Source organism: Rhinolophus ferrumequinum, chromosome 17 (assembly GCF_004115265.2).
Source record: "Rhinolophus ferrumequinum isolate MPI-CBG mRhiFer1 chromosome 17, mRhiFer1_v1.p, whole genome shotgun sequence".
In the NCBI taxonomy this organism is placed as follows: Eukaryota; Metazoa; Chordata; class Mammalia; order Chiroptera; family Rhinolophidae; genus Rhinolophus; species Rhinolophus ferrumequinum.
The window spans coordinates 11,445,053-11,467,961 of record NC_046300.1 but is presented as its reverse complement, the minus strand read 5'-3'; the positions used below and the strand labels follow the sequence as shown (position 1 = coordinate 11,467,961).

At 42.4% G+C, this 22,909-nt stretch overlaps 2 protein-coding genes and 1 non-coding gene across 6 annotated transcripts in view; 2 read left to right on the top strand and 1 right to left on the bottom strand.

Moving 5' to 3' along the window:
• SEC22C (SEC22 homolog C, vesicle trafficking protein) overlaps positions 1–17,205 on the bottom strand; it is a 27,425-nt gene extending 10,220 nt beyond the window's left edge. Inside the window, exons 1-5 of one of the 4 annotated variants that reach the window (XM_033131831.1) lie at positions 8,777–8,997; positions 8,546–8,671; positions 5,706–5,914; positions 2,200–2,363; positions 29–208 (exon numbers count right to left, since the gene is read on the bottom strand). In XM_033131831.1, coding sequence (XP_032987722.1) covers positions 29–208; positions 2,200–2,363; positions 5,706–5,887 — 526 coding nt within the window. In that variant the 5' untranslated portion in view covers positions 5,888–5,914; positions 8,546–8,671; positions 8,777–8,997. Of the gene's footprint in view, positions 1–28; positions 209–2,199; positions 2,364–5,705; positions 5,915–8,545; positions 8,672–8,776; positions 8,998–16,740; positions 16,872–16,956 lie in introns of those variants that run through there. The other 3 variants (XM_033131832.1, XM_033131830.1, XM_033131829.1) reach the window with 3 other exon arrangements.
• SS18L2 (SS18 like 2) lies at positions 16,725–22,909 on the top strand. Its single transcript, XM_033131833.1, has 4 exons — positions 16,725–16,858; positions 19,802–20,295; positions 20,552–20,628; positions 22,614–22,909. The coding sequence occupies exons 2-4, from the start codon at positions 20,227–20,229 to the stop codon at positions 22,699–22,701; spliced, it is 234 nt and encodes a 77-aa protein (XP_032987724.1). The 5' UTR covers positions 16,725–16,858; positions 19,802–20,226; the 3' UTR covers positions 22,702–22,909.
• LOC117037362 (small nucleolar RNA SNORA8) lies at positions 22,349–22,479 on the top strand. Its single transcript, XR_004425509.1, has one exon. It is a non-coding gene; the product is annotated as a small nucleolar RNA SNORA8 (small nucleolar RNA).

Genomic DNA, 22,909 nt, shown 5'->3' with positions numbered 1-22,909 from the left:
CAACATCAGAGAACAGCAGGCTACTCACCAGGCTCCAGGGGCATCTGTGTGTGACCGTTCATCACCCCGTTTGCCACATCTGTGTCCTCCAGAGTGAGGACCGTGGGAGGCTGGAACTCGAGCTCCTCCTGAATTTTTTCTAAGCTGCTCTCCACCTGAGTGGAAGTTACGTAGTTAAAATGCCACTTCACTTTCTGAATGATGCTATCTGCAAAAAGAGAGCAATCCAAGTTGAGCATTTTCTTCACAATGGATGTTGTAAGACAATATGTACAAAATGAAGTTTCTATTTCTAAGCAAGCTAATGTCAGCCAGATTCTCGGGAGTGTCAAGCTGTGCATAAAGGTCAAATGATTACACGTCATTACTATCCTCATCAATCTCTCCAAAGCAGAATAATTAAAATATGATAGTCTGTCCACAGAGAAGGAGATAACACCTTCCAGAACCTCAGTGATGAGGGAGTTAGGGGATAAGGGCTTGATTCTTAGCTCAGCCACTTGTGGTGGTATAATCCCGGGCAACTCACAGAATACTTCTATGCCTAAAAAATGGGGACAGTTATTCTTGACCTGTTTATTTCAAGAAAAGGCAGATGAGGAAAAAAAATCACAAATGAACGGGAGTATGTTGTGCAAACTAGGATTATATACTTGAAAGGTGCTGGTTTTAATTCTTTTATGTATGTTAGTATTAATCCATTGCCAAGGTTTAATAAGTATTTGACGTGAAGTTTCACACACGTGGGCAAAGCAAAAATCATATAATTCTAGTATCAGTGTACTTTTACTCACATTCTACTCTTAATCAATAAAGAGGAAACAGGCTGCTGGGGGAGGGTCTCCTGTAAGGTCAAGCGCACCGCTTTAGAAGGCAGGCATGTGACTGGTGAGGAGAGAACACAGGTCCACCAGTTACACATCCAATGACAGCCACGGGATGCTGCAGCTGGGGCCTGTCTGGGGCCTGCACGCCCTTCACAGGAGGAAGTGGGGCTGAGAGCCGCAGTTTGACTGGGGCCCCACAGGGAGCGTCCAAGGCAGAACTCTTGGTGTATGTCACAGATCTACCAGGCTGGGACCTGCGTACCAGGGAGTTGCCCAACACCTTCAGGTGACACCAAAAGTGGGTGCTGGCCCCATACTCCCTGAGGAGCTGGCCAGTAGACCACACGAGGGACTGGGAGGGCTATGGCAATAGTTGCCAGAAAGCATAGGCAGCAGGGAACACTTCCAGGAGCTGGCCCTGCACCTGACCCTTGGTACCAAATGCTGCCAGCAGCTGGTTCAAAAGCATCACAGGGACAGCGGTTGTTTACAAAGAGCCCACAGAATGTCCTCCAAGTCCACTTGTACTCCCATTCTCCCAAGAGCTCCAAATGAGTTGGATCACACCTGAGAAAGACAGTGTCTCCCCTCGAATGACCGTGCTGGGTCCCAAAGCCCGAGCTTCTCTCTACGAGGCCGCTCTGGCAGCACTAGAAGAGCAGTGTCCTTTCTCTTCCAGAGCAGAGCTTCTCAGACCTCTCAGGGAAGGGCCACTTTCTTCTTATTTCTAAACTCCTGCAGACTAATACTTTGATAAAATACAATACGAAAAATACCGCAGGGATGCCAACTGACTGTAAGAATTTCTAAACACTTATTCTCACTTTCTGGACTGACCTCATGATGGAAGAACAAGTCCACATACCATCCTTTAAGGCGTACACCTCTAGAGCAGGGGTTGGCAATTTTTTTTCTCTTTCTTTCAAAATTTTCTTAAAGGGCCAGGCAGTCAATGTTTCAGGCTTTGGGCCCCAAATGGTCTCTGTCACAACTACTTAACTCTGCTGGGCAAAAGCAGCCACAGGCAACACGCAGAAGAATGAACAAGGCTGTGCTCCCCTCTATTTACAAAGACAGGTACTGGCCGTGGGCCACAGTTTGCTGATACCTGCTCCAGAGGTGACCTATACAGTTTTCACCATTGCTCCACTCTGTCCCCAGGCTCTGGAGAGGTGACAAGCCAGAGTGTTAAACCTTGACGCTTTCCAGGACACTTCCATCTCTGTGAAATCTCATGATACAAGGCTGTTCTCCAGTGACATGGTATTGCGCCTCCGATGATTTTCCCTGATGGTCAAAGCCAAATCTAAACTATAATTCTACACATGCAATGCCGTAAGAGAGAACCGTAAATACAAAGAGGGTTACAAACCAAACTCGAGAAAGGCGTATGGCCTGGAGGCTAGGCCTATGCAGGTGGTGTCGTAGGAAGTTGTGAATTCCCACCACAGGGTCTCCAGGAAGCAGAAGGCCATGGCTGCTGGATACTGGCGGGAGCAGATAGCCATGCAGGCCACATCCCCCGAAGAAGAAAAGCTGAAACAAAAGGGTGACAGCTACATTACCAGGGAATAGACCTATGGATTCCCATCCACACACAACCTTGCCTCACTCAACGCTGGAACTGCTTGGCCTTGAACAGTCTTGGAGCTGTTTGCTGCGTATATATTGTCTCTTCAGAGAGACCTCCCTGGGACTGTGCCTTTCTCATACCTCCTCTAATGTGTAAAGCGGCATTTGCCAGTGACGGTGTGTGATCGATCACTCATATTTACTCAGGCGTATGCATCACGTTCCCTTAGGGAGAAGCAGCCTCAGACGACTCTGTATCTCGAGGAACATGTTTTCCTCTTTAATCTACGTCAGTAGATTTTCTAACGTTAAATCATCCTGGCATCCTGAAGTAAAACCTTTTTGTGGTTGTGAGTTTCTACATATTCATACACATACAACTGCTATATTTAGTTTGCTAACGTTTTATTTCACACTTTTGTGTGTATACAAAGCAAGACTAGCCTATATTTTTCCTGTCTTCATCTAGTTGTTGCATTAAGGCTATTCTGATCTCATAAAATAAATGCAGGGTTTTCCTTCCTTTTCTACTCCTTTTCAGACTGGCACGCTATCATTTCAAGTCCCAGGGACTCTAATTCTCCTATCCGAGGTGCTTCCTGACTCCCACTCATTGTGGAATATCTCCTGTCGTGTTGTGTCATTTCTGCTGAGCATGCATCGCTGTCGAGCTGTTCCTCCTGTAAGAAGCCCTCGATGCCTGAGAGGCGGGGTTCTGCCTTCGGCTTGGCCAGCTGCTCCAGGACCAATACTGAACTTGAACTTTGGCTTGGGCGTTCTGGGAGTGTGGGGAGGATAAAGTATAACCTCACACTCCAATCCTACACAAGGCAGAGGAGCAGGGTTTCAATTTCTTCGGTGAGACTTTTCCTTCCCATCCAAAACCAAGTAGAGATGCGTTACCCCTGTATCAGTGGGCAGACTCTTTCTCACCCATCATTCCGCTGGGGTTGGAGCCTGACAAGAACTCTTCCTTTATGCAGGGGTCTTCCTCCAACACCTCACCCTACAACAGCCAAAGGCCTCTCCTTCCATGGGTGCTGAAACTCAAGCCCTGAGGTTACTATGATTGGTTACCAGGAGCCTTAGCGTCCGCTCACACCTTAATAGTCTATTTCTCCTTCATTTCTGGCACCTTGAGCTTTCTTTCTTTCAAGCTCAGCTACACATGTAAAGGAATTTTTTGTACATATCTACCCACATTTCTGGGTGTTTCTGCCAGGAGGGTTTTTGATTATATTGATCTACCATCTTTTTGTAATTGGAAGTCTCTATATAAACATTTTCAGTTGTTAAAAAAAAGGATTACCTCCTCCTTATACAAGAAATTTTATAGAAGGGCCCAAGTCTCTCTAGGATGGAGGTGTTTCTATGTGAAAGAGGACCCCTATGTGTGGGCTGAATTTCGTCCCCCCAAACGATATGTTGAAGTCCCAACTCCCCGTACCAGTGAATGACATTATTTGGAAATAGTCTTTGCGGATGTAATTAAAATAAAATGAGGTCATAATGGATTAAGGTGGGCCTTCATCCAATGACTGGTGTGAAATTTGGTCACAGAGACAGAAGGATTAGAAGCCCACGTAACCCAGGAGGTGGAATCTGGAGCAAGGCTTCCATAAGACGTGGAATGATAAGGACAATGGGAAACCACCAGGAGGCAGCAGAGAGTCATGGACAGATTCTTCCAGAGCCTCAGAGAGCAGGACCCTGTTGACACCCTCATCTCAGATTTCTGGCCTCCAGAACTGTGACAGAATACATTTCTGTTGTTTTAAGGCAGTTTATGGTAATTTGTTATGGCAACCCTAGGAAAATAATTGAACTCTCAACTATAAAGTAAGCTATGGTGCTGTTCACCTGTAAGGGGGAAAAAGCCTGTTTCCTCTGTGAAAATAATGGTGAACATTTCATTCAAAATACAAATGAGTAGAACATTTTAATTCCACTTATCAAAAAACTGAAGTACCCAGAAATTCATTCGAAGTCATAGACTTTCTTTTCTTCTTAACAGAGAAAAGGCTTCTGTTTGAGGTCCAGTGCAAAGTTCCCATAGAATGTTAGCTAATCACAGCTAAGGAGGAAGGTGGTTTCAGGCACCCAGAGAAAGAAGTCGCGGACACGGGCAGATAGATACAGCTCAGTTTTTGCTCCTGAGCACCCACAGCCCACACCACAGGGTGACAGCTGCATGTGCCCGCCATCTGGCACCCTCTTCAGGCCATGTCGCTATTCGCCTAACACTACCACTGAGCCCAGAGTCAGGCCTGGACTTTTCCTTTCGTTTTTCTGATTCTAAGACTGAATTCCCCGAAAAAGACCCCACCTTATCAGGTCAACTAAAAATTTACTATTTTGGTAAGTGAAAGCCTAAATACTGGAAAACAATGATGTAAAATCTACAGCAAGCCATTTTGGTATTTCAAAACCTGCGTTGCACCTGATCCCTCCATAGAAGGGCTTTTTGCTCTAAGCCCTAGTATAAGAAATGATGAACCGTGAAGGTGCCTGGTTGCCTGCATTCAAATCCAGACTCTCCCACTGATGAACTACAACCTTGGGTAAGTCATTTACCCTCCGTTTCCTCCTCTGTACTGTAAATATAATACTACTGACTACCTCAGACACCTCAGACAGCACAGAATAGTGCCTGGCACACAGAAAACAATAATAGTTGCTATTATTACTGTGATTATTGTAACCACTTGACTCCCACTTTCACGGGAGCATTTTCCCCGCGGTATTATATACAGTTATATATTTCTCTTGTTCCCTCCTTAGACTTTAAATGTCTTGAGAAGAGGGACCTACGTGTGTTCATTTTTTACTGCCCTGCTCCTGTCACATCACAAAATATTTTTAATTAAAAACATTTTTTAAAGTGAAAAAATTTTAAAAAGCTAAACCTGAAGGCAATAGCGGTAAGACAAGCCTTTTTTCTTATTTTTCTCGGCTTTCTCACTCTTTCCTTTTCCTTCCACACCGTTTAAACTTGGTATCTCTCCCCTCCTCACCTTTTTCCCACCCGCACATCTAGTGCAGAAAAAACTAGCAAACTAAAGGCATGAAAACTGGTTGAACCCGGCCTCCCAGTGCTCACGGACACCCCACTAACAAATACAAGAGCCCGAACAGCGATGCTTGGGGCCCCCTTGACTCTACTGTAAATACACGTCACCTCAGATCGCTGGCTGATGTTCGATCTGCTTTTAACACACAATGGGATCAGCATAACGTTACCTTACTATGTGGTAAAAATCACCCTACTCTTGCTGATGTTCTGGAAAAGTGAACAGGCTTGCTTACTGTATATTGAAGACACCTCCTTGTGCGAATCCGCGACCTGGATACTGGGCCAGTCGCAAGGCTAAAGTCTTGAGTCGTCTCCTGCATTCCAGAAAATCTTGGGTGTGGTAAAAATCAGTGGAGGCCGAGAGGGGCAGTCCATCCCTCACCCTTACCACACAGGCAAAAAGGATCATGGACATGGTCCGCAAGAGAAGTCATGAGGACACCTGAAGGAAGCAAGGTCACCTTGTTACTGAGGGCCAGATGATGGTGCCAGAGATGCCCTGCCCGCGAAATGTGCACTCTGGGTTGTTTCATCCTCCCTTCCATTAAATTGCAAATGTTGCTTTTATTATTTCCCTGCCCTCTACGACTATGTCACTCCCAACGTTCCTCCCTTCGTTATCCTGTCTCTTCTTTACCTGCAATCTTCCTTTACCTTCTCTCTAATGAATCTCTCCTTCTCCAAAATTAAACCAACCAGGATGAGGGAGAAAGGAATAGAGAAGCAAAGAAGCAGGACCAGAAGGGCTCAGGAGCAATGGCAAGGACACTGGGTAGCAGGACACAGGTAGCAAGATAGCCCCAAAGGGACAGGAAGTGCCTCACACTGAAGCAGCAGGGATGGGTCCAGTGACCTGTGCATTTTAGGTCACTCAGGAAGGTAAGGGCTGAGCAGTTCACCCGCCATGTCCTGCAGTGGAGGGATTCGAAGTATCTAACCTAAAGCAGGTAGCAAGGAGAACAGAAGGCAAAAATGGAACTGAGAGAGTATATAGTATGCCCCCCTGAATTTTTGATTCAGAGCCAGTCTTCAAAATGCTGACTGAGCTCCTGCAGATGGCTAAAGGAAGTCATTTACCAAATTATATTAGAGTAAGACACTAAATGTTCGGCCTTGATATGTGAGCACCGTTGAGAAACAAAAGGAAACAGATTCTGAGCCTTTATGGTACCTTTGGCAAATGAGAACAAGGTGCTCCTGGGGGTAAAAACTGCCTGGACCCGTTCTGCTGGCAGCGCCTAGCTGGGTTTTAGCCCCCCTCTGTTAACCCCCCAAGTGCGTGTACAGAGCATGACATGCACATCTGCACGTAGCGGCCTGCAACGTGGGATGAGTGAGGTGGCCATTCTATCTTTATTGGGTCTTGCCATACCCTACACCCACACTTCCCGTTTCTCAGATCCTTTTTATCAGTTCTTCTGCTTGATAGGACATTAATAGGTGCGTACACTTGTGGACTTTTCTTCCAGAAACCTCTAGGGGTATAACCTTATTAGGCATCTCAGGTCCTGTGTGCAGCAGGAAAGGGGACGCCCCAGGATACACACTACTCTCATCCCCTCTGGGCCTCTGTGCATTCTTCGCCTGTATCTGCCACTCTTCTGATCTCCCCATATCCAAATCCACATCGAGGCCCGTCTCCAATCCGCGCTTTCCACAAGACCTTCCTGGGCCCGCCCAGCTGGAAGTACTTCTCCCTCCTCTAAATTCCCAGAAAATCTACATCTTTGTTCTCTATTTTACTGATGTATTATTTCCACTACCTAAATGTACCTTCTAAGAATAAAGACCGTATCCCGAATGGATGAATGAATGATTATTCCCATTTTATACATGGAGAAATTGCAGTGGTAAAAAAAAAAACACAGAAAAGGCAAAAAGCAAAATTAATTAGTCCAAATGAATTAGCCAACAGACCCTACACAGTCCTTTTCTCCCATTTCCCCCAAACTTTCCATTGAAGAGTTCAAGTGTGAAAGCCCCAGGAAAGCTACAACTATGCCGCTGTTCCCAGCACCCTTGGCAGAGCCAGGCCAACTGCCAGAAGGTCCTGTGGGCTGCCTGGCCAATGCTGAGACCTCTAGCACCACAAAGGACATCGGGGGAGGGATACATGGAGGTTAATAACATTATATTCGATACTTTCATGAATGTTTGAAGTATTTAATTTAGAAAAAAAATTTTTAAGAGTTACAGGGCACAAAGCCCTGACAGACAGAAGGGAAGACTACAAGGTCCACTTGAGACCAGAGCTTAGGGTCTAAACAAGAACTTCAACTTGCTTGCTACCTTGAGAACAGTGTTACATCAGCTATAGCCATTGTGCTAGGCAGGTAGAGAAGTGTTTAAGAACTCTAATAATAAAGAGGTTTCTAAGAACAGTATTTGCTACCAAAAAAAAAAAGATAATAAGTCAATGAAATACCAAGAGTCACAGACAGGACAGAAACACTTCCAAGGCAAAAAGAGATACTTTTTTGGAGGCGGAGTGAATTGTATGTCCTTCTACGGGAAAGCAGCATGCATTTATTCCAACTCTAAAACATCCTCTCTAGTGCCGTCTTCGTGGAGCATCTACTATGTGCCAGGTGTCATGTTAAACCAATAAAAAGGAAAACAGTGACTGTTCCAAGAGATAATAATCATGAGAACCAGTTCTACCACTCTTTAGAGGACCCAAAAGGCCCATCCAGGCTCTACTTCATCCATTGTTTCTTCTAGGTCAGTGGTGTCCAAACTGTGGCCCCCGCGGGCCAACTGCGGCCCGCGATCCATTGTTAATTGGCCCGCAGCAAATTCCAAAAATATACTTAGTTTACTTAAATAAACCAGGGGAGGCAATACGTACTTCACCTCGAGTGAGTGGCCCGGCTGTTTGTGTATTTTACCGCATGTGGCCCTTGGTGAAAAACATTGAAAAAATTTGGACACCCCTGCTCTAGGTGAGTGAACCTGTTTCTCCTCCAACAACAGCATTCGAGATAAATAAAAACTGTATTTCAGGTCTATCGAGTTATTAGTACTGCAAACTAGAGAAACCCACATCCATTTTTAAATATTTTAAAACACGTACGATGCTTATATGAAGGTGACAGTATGATGTCGACTGATCCTTGAGTTTTTGTGTATGTGTGAGGATGTCCATGCACAGGAAGGCAGCTGCCTGAGGGGTGGAGGCATTTTACACGCTGCTGTGAGTCTAGAACAGAATCAACACTTTTCCTCGGTGAAAATGCACTTTGTATTCCCAAAGATGGCGGGGGAGGGGGGGAATAATACAAATAGGGAGAGGCACACGGCTCACCTTTGTGTTTTCCACACTGCCTGGTAAGAGCTTTGCACACTGTAGGCATTTGATGTTTGTGAATCCAGGTTATGAGCTATTATGAGACAGTCTGTACTTGAAGAAGAGATCTGACCACTGCTCAAAAAAGAATGAACGGGGTACTTCTGCTTCTGGAAAGGTGGAGTTCAAGTACTGTTTTCTACTCCCACTAAATACAATTAAAACTCACGGACCTTATATATAAAACAAACATAAGATTCTGAGAGGTGGAGAGAAGAAGGCAGACTGGCAAGGGACCTTGGGACCTGAAGAGTGACAGAGCTGTGAGTTTATTCCATTTTCTTTTTGACTCATATATTCCAGTCTAGGTGCTGGAGGAAAGTTTGAAAGAGAGTGGTGGGACTGCAAAAGTGTTCAAAGGAATAGTGTCTGAAAACTTCCCAATCTTGGCAAAAGACATAAGCCAACAGATTCAAAAAGCAGAATAAGTTCCAGAAAGGATAAATCCAAAGGAATCCACGCCAAAACACAGTCAAACATAAGAAAACTAAAGGCAGTAAGAATCTTGAAAGAAGCAAGAAACAACACCTTACCATTGCAGGGGGGAAACAATTCAACTAACAGCAAACTCACAGAAATCACAGAAGCCAAAAGGAAGTACATTTTTCAAGTGCTAAAAGAAAAATGCCAAGCCAGAATTCTGTATTTTCAACAAAATATCTTTCAAGAGTGAAGAGAAAATTAAAACATACTCATATAAGGGAACACTAAAAGAATTTATTGCTAACACACCTGCTCCAAGATAATGGTTAAAGGAAGTTCTCTAAACAGAAAGAAAATGATTAAAAAAAAAAAAGGAATCTTGGAACATCAAGGAACATCAAGAAGGAAGAAACAATAGAAAGAGTAAAATCATAGAAAAATACAATAGATTACTATCCTTCTCGTGAGTTTTCTAAATTACGTTTGATGATTGAAGCAATAATTATAACATGTCTAATGTTGTTCTCCATATACTCGGACATACAGGAAGTATTTAAGACAATTATAAGTGAGGGAAAGCACAAAGATGTAAAGAGAGTTTAAGTTTCTACGCCTCACTTGAAATGGTAAAATGTTAACACCAGGAGACTATGTTAGTCACACACACACACACACACAGAGGCACATACATAATACATCTACATCTATATACTAGAGCAACCACTGAAAAAGCTATACAAAGAGATACATTAAAAAATGCTATACATAAATAAAAATGGAATTCTGAAAAATATTTGAATTACTCATAGGAATGCAGGAAAAAGAAAACAATAAAAAAAGTAAACAGAAAACAAAAAATAAAAGAGCCAGCTTAAGCCCTAATATATAAATGATTACATTAAATGCAAATGGCCTAAATATACAGTTAAAGACAGAGATGAAAAGAGTGGATAAAAGACATGACCCAATTATATAATTTCTACAAGAAATTCACTTCAAATATAACAACATAGGTAGGTAGAAAATAAACAAATGGGAAAAATATACCATGCAAACACTAATCAAAATAAGGAGTGAGTTATATTACTATCAGATAAAGCAGCCTTCAGAGCAAAGAAAATTTCTATGGAATGAGAAGAATATTATATAATAACAAAAGAATAAATCTATCTAGAAGACATAAAGCTAAATGTATATGTACCAAACAACAGAGATGCAAAATATGTGAAGCAAAACTAATGAAGTGAAAGGAGAAATAGAAAAATCCAGTTACAGAAGATGACTTCTCAACAATTGATAGAACAACTAGAAAGAAAATCAGCAAAGATACAGAAGATCTCAAAAATACTATCAACCCAATATGTAATCAACATTTATAGAATACTCTGTCCAACAACAGAATTCCTTTCAAGCATCCACAGAACATATAGCAAGACAGACCATACCCTAGGCCATAAAACAAACCTTAATAAATGTATAAAAATTCATATACAGTGTGTTCTATGACACCAATATAATCAAACTAGAAATTAATAATAGAAGGTAAAGAAAATGTCCAAACATTTAAAAAATTAAGCAACACACTTTTAAATAATCCCTGGGTCAAACACAAAGTCTCAAGGGAAATCTAAAAAATACACTAAAATGAATGAAAATAAAAGCATATAAAAATTTGCTACACAGCTAACATAGTGCTGAGAGGGAAATTTATAACACTAAATGCTAACATTAGAAAAGAGAGAAAATCTCAAACAATAATTTATGCTCACATGTCAAGGAACTGAAAAAAAAAAGAAGAAATAAAACAAAACAAAGCAGACAGGAAGAAGAAAGAATAGAGTAGAAATCAAGAAACTGAAAACAGAAAAGCAACAAAGAAAATCAATGAACCAAAATGTTGGTTCTTTGAAAAGATCAATAAAATTGACAAACCTCTAACAAAACTAACAAAGAAAAAACGAGAAAAGAAACAAATTACCAATATCAATCATCAAACAGGATATCACTACAGACATCACAGACATCAAAAGAATAATAAGGGAATACTACAAACAACTCTACATATATAAATTTGACAACATAAATGAAATGGCTTGATTCCTTGAAAAGCACAAACTACCACAATTCACCCATTAGAAAATAGGTGATTTAAACAATCCTATAACTAAATTTCCTATTAAGAAAATTTCATTTGTAATTTTAAAACCTTGAAAAGGAACTCTCCAGGCCCAGATGGTTTCACTGGAGAATTCTACCAAATGCTTAAAAAAGAATTAACATCAATTCTACACAATCTCTTCCAAAAAATAGAAGAGGAGGGAACAATTCCAAATTCATTTTATAAAGCTAGTATTACCCTGATATCAAAACCAGAAATAACAGAAATACAGAAAACTACAGACCAGTATTCCTCATGAACTTTTATGTAAAAATCTTTAACAAAATATTAGCAACTAGAATTCAGCAATATAATAAAAAGAATTAGACACCGTAACCAAGTGGGATTTACTCCAGGATACAAGGCAGGCTTAATCTTCTAAAATCAAACAATATAATCCATCATATAAACAAGCTAAAAAAGAAAGTCACACAATAATATCAATTAACATAAAAAAGAGTTTTTGACAAAATTCCACACTCATTCATGCTAAAATTCTCAGCAAAACAAGAATAGAGGGGAACTTCCTCAACTTGATAAAGAGGATCTACAGAAAGCCCACAGCTAACATCATACTTAATGGTGAAAGCTTTCCCTCTAAATCAGAACAAGGATGTCTGCTCTCATCAATACTATTAAACATAGTACCAGAAGTTCTATTCAGTGTAATAAGGCAAGAAACAGCAAAAACGAAAAACAAACAAGCAAAAAAATATATAGAGAGTAAAGGAAGAAACAAAACTATTCCTATTTGCAGATGACATAATTGTCTACACAGAAAATCCCAAAGAGCCTACTAACAAAACCTCCTAGAACTAATTCAATAAGATGGCAAGATGTAAGACCAACATACAAAACTCAATTTTACATACCAGCAATGAACACGTATAAACCAAATTAAAAATAAAATACCATTTACAATCTCTTCAAAAAAATGATCTCAATAAAGCTATAATTTTTTAAATGAAATATGTAAATATAAATCTAACAAAATATGTACAGGACTTGAACGCTGAAAACTACAAAACACTGCTGAAAAGAATCAAAGAAGTGCTAAATAAATGAAGAGCTATACCATGTTCATGGATTGGAAGACTCAACATAGCAAAGATGTCAATTCTCCCCCAAATTGATATAAGGGTTTAATGCAATTCCTGTAAAAACATCAACACGATAGCTTGTACATACAGAAAAAGTTATTCTAAAATTTATATGGAAAGGCAAAGAAACTAAAATAGCTAAAACGATTTTGAAAAGAGCAAAGTAGAAGGAACCATGCCATCCTGTTTCAAGACTTATTATACAGCTCCAGTAACCAAGATATGTGGTGTTGGCAGAGGAACAGAAACATACATCAGTGGAACAGAATAGAGAACCCAGAAATAAACCTACACAAGTACAGCCAAATGATTTTGACAATGGTGTGAAAGCAATTCATTGGAGGAAGGATAGTCTTTTCAACAAATGGTCCTGGAGCAATGGATATCTACAGGCCAAAAAAAAGGGAGGGGGGGAGAATCTTGACCTAACCTCATATCTTACATAAAAATTAACTCAAAATGTATCATAAATTTAAATGTAAAAAGTAAAACTGTAAAAGTGGAAGAAAACATAGGAGAAAATCTTCAGGACCTGGGTAAGAGTTCTTAGATAAGGTCCAAAAGCACAATCTATAAAAGAAAAATCAGTATATTGAATTTCATCAAAATTAAAATTTTTGTTTTGCAAAAGCCCATATGAAGACGATGAAAAGCTAAAGACTTGGAGAAAATATTTGTACCACATATCTAATAATCTAGAATTTATAAAGAACTCTCAAAACACAACAGTAAAAACAAAACAAAACAAAAAACCAATCCAGTTAGAAAATGCACAAAGTCCATGAAGAGACATTTCACCAAAAAGGATATACAGACAGCAAAGAAGCACATGAAAAGATGTTCAGCATCACTAGCTATTAAGAGAAATGCAACTTAAGATCACAATGAGATAATACTACATTATCTGTCAGAACAGCTAAAGTGTTTAAAAGTGACAATACCAAATGCTGGCAAGCATGCAGAATCTAGATCTCTCATACCTTACTGGGCATTTATCCCTGAGAAATGAAAATTTATGTCCACACAAAAACCTGTGTACAATTGTTCATAACAGCTTTATTTGTAACAGCCCCAAACCAGAAACAACCAAAATGTCCCGCAAATAGTGAATGGTTAAACAAAACATAGTACATTCATACCATGTAATACTACTCAGCACTAAAAAGGAATGACTTATTGAAACACAGAACAACTTGCATGGATCTCAAGAGCATTGGGTTGAGTGAAAAAGCCAATCTCAGAAGGCCATATATATATATATATATATATATATATATATATATATATATATATATATAATTATATATATATAATTATATACATACATATATACGCGCCCGTGCACACAGACACACACACACACATATATATATACATTATACCCTTTTATGTAACATTACCAAAAGTGACAAAATTATAGAGATGGAGAACTAATTAGGGTTAGAGATGGTGAGAAGGAAAATGGGTATGACTATAAAGAGACAGCAAGAGGAAAATCATTGTGGTGATGGAATGATTAATTCTGTATTTTGATTGTGATGGTGGTTGCAGGAGTCTACATGTGATAAAATGACAGAACTATATGCACTTTATATCAGTGTTAATTTCCTGGATTTGATATTATATTATACTTATATAAGATGTAATCAAAGGGAGAAACTAGGTGATGGGTATATGGGACCTCTCTGTACTATCTTAGCAACTTCCTGTGACTATAATTATTCTAAAATAAAAGGTGAAAGTAAAAAGTATTCACTTAAGGTCTTTATACAGCTTACTTAAATTATGCTCATACTTCTTAATTCAAATGTCATTTGTAAATATCTCTACTAGTAGAATAATCTTTTCTGCTAACTAACTAGTTCTGATAATTTATGCGTGAAGGTTAAAGGGCATGTTTTATAGTGAGCAGCTCCATAACTACATGACATTTCCAAACTGGGAGGTACTATACTCAGGATTCATTAAAATAAAAGCTGCTTGCAAGTCATAAAACAGGAAAGCTGTGGAATAAATCTGGAAAATCATGCTACAATTATAGAAAAAATATTATCAATGACACAAGGACAAAAGCAACCTCAGCATTGCTCACACAGGCACTTCCAGGTCTTACCGGTTCCTTCCACAGACGAGTGGACCTTGTAACCTGGCACCATGCCTGCCACATACTAGAAAGCCCTCAATAAAAACTAAGCAAATGAATGAATGACCTAGGGCTGCCTCATTTTTGCTCACTAAAACAAGAAAAATGTGGGTTTGCAGATCTTGCCATATTCTGATCTATGTGTCAAACATTTTTTCACAATAAATCTCTCCTTGGAGAGAAAAAGAGAAAGAAGTTTACATAGATGGAATTTCTCAAAAGTAGAAACTGAAGTAGTAATCAAATACACAGCACCCAAGGCACTACTAGGTTGGACAAAAATATTTTAATCTGCCTCCCCCATTTCCTAAATCCTCTTCTCAGCTCTATTTATAAACTGCTCAGGTCATCGACTATCCCTATTCTATTAGCAAAGGGCTTTGTGCCTAGCTGGAGGCTACCCTTGCTCCCATTGGTTTTTTTTCTTTGCCCTTTACCCTTAACCTCTTTCAAATCCCTACCACAAACACCTCCTCCTTCTAAAATAGAGAAAGAAAAGGGGAGAAACACAGAATTAAATGACCAGGCCCTGCAAAATAGTAATTTAAACAAGCAAAACAAGTTTCATTTGGCACACGAATATTCAAACACAGGTTTTCACCATAAGACATATTGCCCACTCCTCAAATATACAATACAGAAGACAAAATTGAGTCATGTCACCCTTACTGAATTCACCTTCAGTCACAGGACTTGAGAACTGGTCACTTAATTTATAGATCCTGTAGGCTTTGTTCCTCCTTGCTTGGGGATGGGGTGCGAAGGAGGGTAGAACACTGTCATTTGTTAAGAGCTAAGGACAGGGGACTGAAATTGATAGCAGCTATGATTCTATGTCAGGTACTGTGCTAGGAACTTTTACACTGATAATTTATTTAACACTCATAACTATGAGGTCGGCAGGTGGGAAAATTGTAGCTGCAAGGCTCAAATGGTAGAGCCAGGATAAAAACCCAAACTTCATTACTCGAAATATTTGAAAGCCTATGATCTTTCCACTACACTCTTGCTTCTCTAAATCCAATCTTGGGGATTGCAGCTACCCTATTTCTCTAAAAGAATTCCTTCTCCTAGAGTACTGACACTCAAAACTAATCAGAGACCTGTTAATAGAAGGAGCCTACGCCTAAGGTTTCACTTATTATAATTGCTCCTTACTCAGTGTATTACTTTGAATAAGTCCGTTTTTCTCTCTGACCATCCGTCACTTTTTAGAATGCAGTTGATCTTTGAGGCTCCTTCTGAGAATAAAAACTTTGGGACCCCAAAATGTCCTCTGTGTTGTAAACACAAACACTTAGAGCTCTAACAGTATTGTTTAAAACGTATTTTCCAGAGCAAACGTTATTAGGTCAATTTAATTCTGTTTAACAATATTAAACCACTTTCAATTATTTATATTTTCATTTCACTAAAATTACCTTTAACAGGATTAATTCCTTTCCTTGTCAAATTTAATGACAATGTATTCTATGCATAGGTCTGCGCTTTATTTTTTTTTCTGACCACGTGACAAATTACACCAATTACTTTTCACCACTGGTAATATTCTTTTGTGGCTTTGATTTCAACAATCCTAATTTTTCTCGGAGTGCTTATCCTTCTGGCTCTGGAGGTCTAGATGTAAGCCTACAATGGACACAAATGTACACCACGTTCTACACCTGACGTTCAGAAAAGGTGGTCCAGCGCATCCAATATCTGGTAAGCCCAATAGTATAATATCGGCACGCTATGGGAAGTTTGCTATTAAAATTAAACAATACTCTGACGTGAGCTCCGTGAATAACTAAGGAAATAATCGCTCGCTCGCTTTTAGGCACAGCCCGCCTCCTCCCCTGGGAGCAGCGCTCTACGCGCATCTGTCAACTAAGGGTTCCTGCAGGCGCGCGCCTTGGGTCGTCCCAGAATCTGGAGAGCAGCCAACGATAGAAAGGGGGACGATGAAGCCCCACGAAGCCCGGTGGTTCTAGGCTGGGCCTGAGGGAGGGGCGGCCCTGGGGTCGCCTCCAGCTCCAGGCCCGCCCTGCGCCACACCCGACCCCGCTTGCTCTCGGCTAACGGGCCGCGACGCCCGCCTCCGCCCGCCATCCCTCACCTCGCCCGGACGGCGGCCTCCGGGAGTCAGCGGCCTCCCTCCGCGCCACCCGCCGCCTCCTCTGCAACCTTAGCCCACCCGGCGGACCCGGACCAAGTCACTGGCGGCCCAGGCGCAGGTAGGCGACGGTGCGCATGCGCGAGCTTTGAACACACAACACCCCCCCCCCCCCCGCTCCATTCGTTGCTGCTAAGCGACACCCTCACCCAAACTGACCAATCCTGGCGCGCCTCCACCGTCCGTCCCGGAGGAGTCGTGAATGAAGTGGTTCTTAAAGGGCAGAGACCCAAATGCAGACGGGGGCGTGGCTGGGGCGCGCGACTCCCACCTTTCTTCCCATCTCAGGGCTCTCCCCCACGTGGCTTTGAGGTCCAAGCCTGTAATTCCCACGTCTGGGGATGCGCGGTATCAGCTCGATTCCTGCTGGGGTAGCGAACTGGACTGACGTGTGGAGGCAAGGAGTTTTCAGCGTAAGGGAGCGACACGCCCAGGGCGTGGATTCCCCTGTCAGCGGGGCCAGGCGGGAGGCACGAGATAGGCAAACCAAAGAGCACAGCCTCCTGCCAGGCTGGATGAGGTGCCGAAGTCTAAGGACACACCCCGGTCTGGGATCGGAGGCACTCACAGGTGAATGGCCGGGTCAAGGGAGATGCGGAAGCAGTGTCCGTCCATTCATTCATTCAACAAATTTTGAGCACCTGTTATGTGCCAAGCACTATGCCAGGCAGTAGAGACATAGCGAGAAACTCCTGACACTAAAAACTGTGTTACAGAGAGGAGGGCAGAGTGAGAGCACCCATGAAACCTTTACACAACACACGCTTAAACACCAACTGAGATATGTGCCCTTCAGAGAGGCGCAAGGTTTTTGAGATAATTTACAGGAGCTTCTGGCCTGGGCTTTGGGCTCCAAGGAGGCTTCCCTGAGGACATGACACTGGCTGAGTAGTAGCTGGGCAAAGGGGAGAAGAAGAGTGTTTCAACAGAGGGCAAAGAATTCTGTGTGGAAGGCAGCAGGGCTCCTGTGAGGGATGAAAAGAAATGGAGAGGGATATGGAATTAGTATTTAATAAGCACAGAATTTCAGCGGGGGAAGGCGAAAAAGTTCTACAAAAGGATGGTGACGATGGCTGCACAACAATGTAAATGTAGCAAATGCCCCTCGGCTGATACCAACTTCTGTCCCTCCAACTACCATCTTCTTTTCCCTTTCCCTTTTACAGCCAAACTTTTTGGGGAAAGTGGCCTGTGTATGAAGACTCCATTGCTTCACCTTTCCCTTAATTTCTCAGTCCCCTGCAATTCTGACTGCTGCCTCGCCATATTATCAAAATTTCCCTCATGAAGACCTAGTTTCTATCTTGCTTTGACCTTTCAACAGCATTTGTCATTGCTGTCCTATTTCACACTCTCCTGGGTTTCCGCTTATATCTCTAGTATCCTTCTAGCTTTCATTCTCCTTTGCAGCTTCTTTTCCTCTGCCATGAAAAAAAAAAAAATAACGACACTCTCCCTGGGCAGTCTCATCCACTGCATGGTCGCAGCCAGTTCCAACAAGTGATACTTCTCAAACCTCATATTGCCAGCCTAGTCCTTGGCCCTGAGTTCCCAGACCTGAATAGCCAGCCACAGACTTCAACATCTCCATTGGACATCACCTGCAGCTATACATACATGTCCACAGCTGAATCTGTCACTCTCACTTCCACTACACCTTCTCCTCCACTCTTCCCTACCTCCATGAATGGCATCTCCAGTCTCTCACTTGCCCAAGCCAGAACCCAGAAGTCCTCCCTAATTCCTCCTTCTTCACCCCCCTCCATTAAGTCACTAAGTCCTGTCAAATTTGCACCTAATATCTTTCAAATGCACACACTTCTTTTTTCATTGCTCCCATCATTTCTGGCTTGCACACCTGCAACATCCTTCTCACTGTTCTTTTTGCTTCTCGTCTGGCTGCCTTACCTGCCTTTCACCTTTCACCAGGAAAACTGTAAAATGTATCTCTAACTTCTCACGCCTCTACCTGAAACCATCCATGGCTCCTAGGAGAGAGTCCAGACTCTAGACACCTATCACCTGTGTATTCTCCATTTCCTCTTCATACTGAGACATCTGTTATCCTGGAGGGCTTTCTCTGTATGCTGGACCAGGTTGGTCTCCTGTGTCTGTCTTAGCTTAACACCATCTCATGTATTGTCATTCCCCGTTTGTCTAAACAGAAATGGGGCTGAGTAGGACTAATCAAAGCCTGCACCCTGCCCCTGATGGCTCCTCCTCTACCCACTCTGTTTTCTGCAGAACCTCTGGGGACTTTTCCTGAGCAGGGAGCCTGGTTTGGGGATAACAGTACAGGCTTGAGGACCAGAAAGCCCTGAGTCCTGGCCCAGCTCAGGCATGTTGCCCCACTGCTCTCACTGAGTTTACCCCTCTGTGAAATGGGATGAAAACTGCCTCACAGGGTTGAATAAAAAAAGGCTTGTGGAGGGAAAGCGCAGCAGAAGCAGATGAGCCTTTTCTGGATCTGGGCCACCTCTTAGGGAAATGAAACTGTAGGAGGCAAAATTGCACCTAGACCCCTTTTGAGGAGTAAAGCCTTCCAAGAGCTCCCTCCTAAATGATGTGGCTGCTGCTCACTCCTTGCTGCAGGGAAAACCAACCTTGTTCCTATGTCCACCATGGATGGGCTGGACAAGAGAAGACAGCCACTTCAGAGCTTTAGTGGTTGCCACAGTAACTGTGTGGCCCAGGAGGGCAGGCCCAGCTTTCTCCGTGTCTTGCAGCAAACCACATCTACAATATGGGATACTGGTTAAGAGTGAGGATTCTAAAGCCAGACTGCCTGTATTCAGATACTGACTTTGCCCTTAGTAGCTATGAGACCTTGGGTAAGTAACTTAACGTCTGTTTTCTCATCTGTAAAATGGAGAAAATACTAGTGCTTTCTAGGGTTGTAAACCTAATACGCATTACTGTTGCCCAAAGGAAAGACAGGCATATAAGCGAGTTTCTCCCTCAGCAAAACGTAAAGCTCACACCAGTGTTTTTCTTGGCCCTGCAGGGTTTGGCTTGGCAGGAGGCAATGCCTAGGGTTCACGCTGCAGAAGCAAGCCTGGAGGCACAAGAGTGATGTCTAAAGCAGTGGACTTGGAGCCGGACATCTGAGGTCCAGCCACGATTCTCGTGTGAGCCCGGCACGATGCTCCTGCTGATAGACTGCAACCAGTGCCTAAAAGGCTAGGAGCGGATGCCGGGGCCCGCCCCCAGAGTAGCTTTCCAGACTGCGCAAACGCAAAGGATCAGCAAACATCTCCTAAGCCCCAGAGGCGGGGCCCGAGAGGGACGCTGAGCGTCACTCTTGCGCGCCCAATCACAAACGACTTTGCGCCTGTCCTGCTGCGGTCGGAGGTCACATGGAACTGCTGTGGTTGGCCCTGGTCTAGGTGCGCCCGGGTCTCAGACTGGTTTCCAACCTGGCTTCCCGGAATGTCGGTGGCATTCGTACCAGACTGGCTGAGAGGCAAAGCGCAAGTCAATCAGGAGACGATCCAGCAGGTGAGCGCTAGGAGAGAACGGGTTTCTTAGCCGAGAACCGGAAGGGCTGCCGGTTGCGGCAAGCTTCCTGGAGGGAGCGGCATCCCATCAGAGACTTGTGTGCCTTGGGTATTGACTTTTAGGGGTACAAGTGAGATGGGAACAAATTCAGCAAAGGCGCCGGGGCAGGACAACCTGGCACTGGGCTGTGAGACCTTGGGCAGGTTAGTTAACGCCTTGATGTCGCGCTGCACTGACCCTTTCTCTGATCTTTCAGCTCCTGGAGGAGAATGACCAGCTGATCCGCTGTATCGTGGAGTATCAGAACAAAGGCCGGGCGAATGAGTGCGTCCAGTAAGTCCCCAACTGCCTCCCCTGACTTCTGAGTTGGGGGTGGGGGAAAGCCAGTGTGGTGATACAGCACCTGTTCTGAAGTAGGAGTCTTGGGAGATTGAACGCAGATGAAGGTCAGAGAGGTTATTTACCTGCCGGTGACCATAGGGACAGTACATTGTGAAGCCTGGAGTTAGACGTAGCACCCTCTTCAAAACTTGAAAATCGCTCATTGCAAAGCCTCCTTCAAGTGAAGCCATGTCAGCTCATGACAACATAGATGGGGGTGGAAGCACTCAGAAAACTAGTCTTAGGAGCTGGCTTTCTCATCATGGAGTCCCGGCTCATCCTTTTTCTGTTCAGTGAGGGGGTCACACCCTTTGCTAAGTTCCTTCCCATTTCTAACTTTGTAACACATACAAAGACCAATAAAAGATTTCCAAGTTAAGCCAAGGTAAATCCTGCACAGTAATTTAATGTGCTCTCTAGCCATATACCAAAATGAGAGAAAATAATCTCTTTTCTAAATGTTGTTCAGGAGTTACGCCCCATTTATTACAGAAAAATATTATTTCATTGTTACTGAAGACATGTTTAAGAAAGCCATGCTTTTCCCACTCTGTAAAAAACCACCCATAGTCCCTCACTAAACAGCTGAGTGGAATGGTAGAGATATCCATCTTTGGGTAAGTCTTTACATTTGACTTTGGCATTTGGTAATTTGCTTTCTTACAGTTTACAGTAAACACTTTCTCATTTTTCCACATGGAAAATAGTTGCAAAACATTCCACTTGGTGCAGTGATTCTCAACCTGTGGGTAAGAAAGTTATCAAAATCTTCTGGTGGACTTTTTCAAATTGCACAGGCCATTCTTCCTGCCCCCTAGTCTGATTTGTCTTCCTGGGTAGGGAGCTCTACCCCGTGATTGAAAATACCTACTATAGAAAGCTCACATTGATCATGGAAATATCTCATCCCTTCTTTAAGTTGGTTCAACAGATATTTTATAAGTACAACTAAGTACCAAGCACTGTTTAAGCTACTGGGGAATCAGTACCAAAACAGATAACTAGCTGCGCTGTCACGGAGCTTACATTCTAGACTCTAGAATCTAAGGGGAGGAAATCATATAATTAGGCACGTGCTAATAGGCTCTTTGAGTAAGAATAAAGCCAGGTAAGTGTAGAAAAGGGTATTGTTTTATACATGGTATCTCTGATGTGACGTTTGAGTAGATACCCTGAGGTAAGGGAGCTAGCTATGGAGACATGTTAGGCAGAGAGAGCATCAGGTGGAAAAACCCCCAGGCTGGAGAGTACTGGGTATTTTCAAGTGGCAGCAAGGAGACCACTGTGGCCAGAACTCAGTGAACAAAGGGAAAATGGTAGGAGATGAGATCAGAGAGGTAACTAGAGGTCCTAGTCATATATCATACAGAGCTTTGTAGGCCACGAGAAGGGTTCAGCTTTATTCAGAATGAGATGGGAGCCTTTAGAAGGATTTAAAAAGAGATAAGACATGATCTTAAATTGTATGGCGATCACTCTGGCTGTATGGAGAATAGAGTAGGAATACAAAGGTAGAGCAGGGAGTCCAGTTAGGAGACTGGTCCAATACCATAGTCTAAGCAAGAAGTGATAATGGCTTGGCCTAGAGAGGTCCAGCTCTGGAAGTGATAAGTGAAAAACAGGTACGATTCTGGATATATTTTTCTTGAATGTGTTAAACAAGAAGATTGATTGCACTGCACGGTATCTGCAGTTTCTTCCTGCTGGGTGTTCAAAGGACAGTGCAATATAAATTCAGTATGTGGCATCATTGATTTTCTTGTCTTTGTGCACGTTAAACCTGGTATTTTTATTGGTACAGTATTAAAAAAATAATAGAAGGTTGATAACACTGAATCATCCAATTAATGGATGAACCATTCCTAGGTAAATTTCCAGTTTTTTGTTCCTGTTCAGTAAAAACAAGCCTCTAATTTTTGCCTGTTTTTCACCCATAGGTACCAACATGTGTTACACAGAAATCTTATTTATTTGGCTACCATTGCTGATGCCAACCCAACCAGTCCTTCAAAAGTAATGGAATGATCTTCCAGTTGGTGGCTGTGAGGAGTAATTGAATGTAATTCATTTCCTGTGAAATGAAGACAGGATCTTTACCAACTCAACTGCTTAAAACATGAATGAGACCTCTGTCGCTCTTGTAAACGTGTGAAAATGTGAGGAAAGTTACTAAGTTAAACTGTATTTCAATGTAAATATTTATTTTAATAATTAAGCAGATTCCCTCAAGTAA